Raw genomic sequence first — 4,092 nt, 5'->3', positions numbered from 1 at the left:
AAAAAAAATGTTGCCCACCCCTGAGCTCAGATTTGGTGCAGTAGTAGTTGAGAGTAATTCTTAACATATGCACAGAGCTCTATGACATCTGGAGAAATCTTGCATGGGATCATTCAAAGCAACATTGTCAAGGTTTGACAAAAACAACCATAACAGTCATTTCTCGATCTTAGTTTGAAATGTTGGCATGAAAGTGGCGGGTGAAATGTGTTCCTTCATGGAACGCTAGGCCTTAAATCTTTACTGTGACTTCACTGAAAGACGGTGAGATAAATCCTCAGAGTGGGAAATCAGCTGAGCACTGAGGCTATCTGACATGCTATCATGCAGTCACAGCACAAGGGGGGTGCAAAAAAACATGTCTTCAATGGAACATATGTCTCTTTCTGCTTTGCAGAAGCTCAGAGCAGATTTATTTATGTAACACTTCCAACAAAGAGCTTTACAATTCACAAAGCAACAAATGACACTGTACACAGAATGATGTGAGGAAACAGACAGGACAGAAAAGACAAATGTGTATGTGTGTACAGCAGAGACGTGCACACACCTCGGTCTCACGGAGACGTCTGCGCAGACTGTCACTGGAGTCTTCTTTGTTCTGGAGCCGCTCCAGATCTCGTTCCAGACGCTCTTTGGCCATTTTCATGCTCTGAAGGTGGTCTGTGGCCTCAGCACTGGCCTTTGATGCCTTCAGGTAAAAAAGACTGATTATCAACCAAGTCTTTCTTTTTCTGTTCATAATATCTCGGTCCAAATAGAAAAGAAGATCAGCTTTACTTCACTGTCACATCTCTGTTTGGTAAAACGTGTCTCACTTTCATTAAATTCAGCTGTCATGAAACTACACAAGTAAGTTGCTGGTGAAGATCCTCCATCATGTAGGTCAAGGGTCTGCAGCCTTTACGATCAAGAGCCATTTCTGCCCCTTTGTTCACTAAATTAAACGTGTCCGGCGCCACAATACCTGCTACAACTGGGATTCTCAACTGGTGGCCCACGGACCACTGTTTGTTGGAGGGTGCTTTTCTGGACAGTTGGGGTGATTTTATAAAACTAAAAATCTCTAATGACTTTTAACACTTATTGATATTTTTACATTCTAAGAAAAGGTGAGATGCTTGTAAAGAAGGAAAACATAATATAGTTTTTGCCCAGTTTCTAAAACTAATACAATAAACTATGCATTCTTATGTGACTTTTTGTAATTGTAGAAAAATTACGTAGCATACGTTGAAGAAATGAAGCATAAAGTGAAAGTAAAGTACGTTTTACTCCTTGTAATGTTTCTAGTATTCATATATTTGCGAAACTGCTAAAACTAGCCCTTTTAGTTGTTATAACAACTAATAAAATTCAGTTTTATTTCAGTTTTGGTCAAAGCTTGAAAGAGCCGCTGCAGAGGGACCAAAGAGCCGCATGTGGCTCCAGAGCCGCAGGTTGCAGACCCCTGATCTAGGACATGATGAATTTAAAAAAAGATTAAAAATAAAACTGAACTATTCTGAAGATGAAGACTTTCTTCACTTCCTGTCTGTTTTATCTGGAGTGTGTGGAGCTCCAAAAACAGTCATCCCATATGTTGCTGGAGTATCTGAAAAACTCAGAAGGACGTTCTCCAAACACAACATCCCAGTACTTTTTAAACCCAACAGGTCCCTCAGACAGAGGCTGGACTATCTCAAGGACAGAAGCCCCAAACCCAAACTGAGCGGTGTGTCTGCAGTTCAGTGCAGCGAGAAATGTTCTGACCTGTCGAGTAAAGAAGCTAAACAAGCTCTCCACAGACACATGGCTCAACACCAGAGAGCAGCTCTTCAGAACCAGACAGAGGTCCACCTACACCTCAAGGATAAGAGACACTCTGCTCAGGACCAAAATGTTTAGATTTTGGACAGTGAAGGCAGAGTAGAGCTTCTGAATAGAAATCCAGTTATTTCAACCATTTTTAAGTAAACCAGCTTTCTTCTAACTTTCTTTAACCAGATGACTCTCAGCTACTACCACCTCACATTTTAGCTGAATAGCAGTAAAACCAAGTTAAAGCCTTACATGTGGTTGTTCCACAAACAAGACATTCTTCTGTAAAGACAATATGATTGATCGTCTTCTCTTTACAGGAAACACATCACTGCCCACTGCTACATGCACAAAGTAGGAAAGAGTGACCAGCTCTGAGATAACTGTTTCACAAACCAGACCTCCTGAGCCAGATGTAAACCCACATTTATGGTCCGGTCTGGCTTCAGTCGGCCTTGACTGTCAGCACAATTGCTCTCAGCAAAATGGATGGCACATTTAAATATTCATTTCTAAGAAAAGAAAGCAGCGATGACAGATTAAAACGTGGCAAAGTGGTCGTTAATAACTGGACACTAACAGTCATTTTTAATGGACAGCTCAGCTGTGCTCTGATCACACTCCTCATCAGGAGCAGATTTCAGAGGAGACAGGGGAGAAAGAAGGAGGTCAGAGGAGGTAAAGAGAGATTTTAGGCACGCATGTGAAATGTCGGTTTGGTTTGAGCACAAGCTCCAATAAATTATTCATTAATCTTCACAGCAGAATATTCTACCTTGGCAAGCTTCTCTTGCAGGTCCTGGATCCTCATCTGCTCCTCGGTGCAGGCCTGAGAGGAGAAACAGAGACATCCTGTTCCAAAGAAAATCCATTCTTATCCTTTATCAGAGCCGTCCAATCAGGAAAGGTCTGAACTTTTAAAATACTGAAGCCCGTTTTACAACAAACTTTCTACCTTACCTTCTCCAACTTGGTCACCATTTCTTCTACCTCTGCTTTGCCTTGTTCTTTGGCCTGTGGAGACAAGAGAAGATCCCGAAGATCCTGACTGCTGCTAACTTAGGATCTTAAACCCAACATTTATAATTACTGTGTCTTACAGCTAATATTTTACTTTTTTATTTTGACTGTGAGCACTGCTCAGAGCATGTTGCGTGCAAAGACTCCACCGCTTGTTGTTTTTAGTAATGGTGCAGACCTTCTGGATCCGGTGCTGGTAGTCTGCAGCTTTCCTCTTCAACTCCTCGTTGGCCTGTCGGGACTCCTTCAGCTCGGCTTCGTACAGATCACTGCGGCGTCGGGCAGCAGACAGGTCCTCCTCCAGCTGCCTGATGGAGACTCGCATCTCCTCCAGCTGAGCATGGTACTCCTACAGAGGAAACACAAAGCTTCAGTCAGCAAGACTAAGGAACGACAGAAGACCAACAGATCTGACAACTAATATGATCACACAAAAAACACACCCATTCATTCATTCATTCATTCATTCATTCATTCATTCATTCATTCATTCATTCATTCATTCATTTATTCATGCATTCATTCATTCATTCATTCATTCATTCAATCATGCGTTCATTCCAAAATCACAATTAGCACATTCTATTTAGTAAAACACTAATGTAATTACATTGACCTGGACTGTAATCTGAAGACATTGGGTTAAAAATGTAGATTGGACAGATTTGAATTAAATTTGTTTAATTCTCTGTTAAGTGCCCTGGAATGATTGGTGGTGATCTATAGACTACATTTAAACATCCATCTATTATCTTTACCTGCTTCTTCCACTTTTTGGTCAAGGGGGTCGCAGGCGCCCATGTCCAGCAGTCACTGTGCGAGGGGCGGGGGCTGGGCCGGATTTTAGCAGGGGCTTACAGGGGCTGCAGCCCAGGGCCCCGGCATTTCAGGGGCCCCAAAGGATGTTTTATGTTTTTGTGAATGGATAGTGTCAGAATTTAATCAATGACTATGATGATTTTGACAGCACCGATGAAAAATGTTCCAATTTGTTCTGGAAAACGTCCATCTTGAATGCTTGCTTGTCATTGGTCCACTTTTGACGCATCTTACGCATTGGGGAGGAGCGTCAGGGAATATTATTTTACAATGGCAGACAACAGTGTTTGTGGTTCTAGTTCCTCCAAATAAGATGAATGCAGAAGTGTTATTAATAAATGGAAATCTGTATTTTGTTCTTCATATTTTTCAAGATGTTCTCTGTAAAAACCTTGGTCTAGAAGATGAAAATTGTTCATTTGCACCCACCTCTGCTTTTATTGAGAACAGGGG

The 4,092-nt window shown here is 41.7% G+C and overlaps 1 protein-coding gene across 1 annotated transcript in view; it reads right to left on the bottom strand.

Annotated features, from left to right (window-relative positions):
* LOC119413680 (citron Rho-interacting kinase) overlaps window positions 1-3,171 on the bottom strand; it is a gene marked incomplete at its 5' end in the record, with an annotated part of 3,431 nt that extends 260 nt beyond the window's left edge. Inside the window, 4 exon segments of the mRNA XM_037680735.1 lie at window positions 551-691; window positions 2,576-2,629; window positions 2,761-2,814; window positions 2,999-3,171. Coding sequence (XP_037536663.1) covers window positions 551-691; window positions 2,576-2,629; window positions 2,761-2,814; window positions 2,999-3,171 — 422 coding nt within the window.
* Between the last annotated feature and the right edge of the window lie 921 nt (window positions 3,172-4,092).

The sequence above is a fragment of the Nematolebias whitei genome, chromosome 8, assembly GCF_014905685.2.
Source record: "Nematolebias whitei isolate Nwh7 chromosome 8, NemWhi1, whole genome shotgun sequence".
In the NCBI taxonomy this organism is placed as follows: Eukaryota; Metazoa; Chordata; class Actinopteri; order Cyprinodontiformes; family Rivulidae; genus Nematolebias; species Nematolebias whitei.
This window is presented reverse-complemented; position numbering and strand designations above follow the sequence as displayed.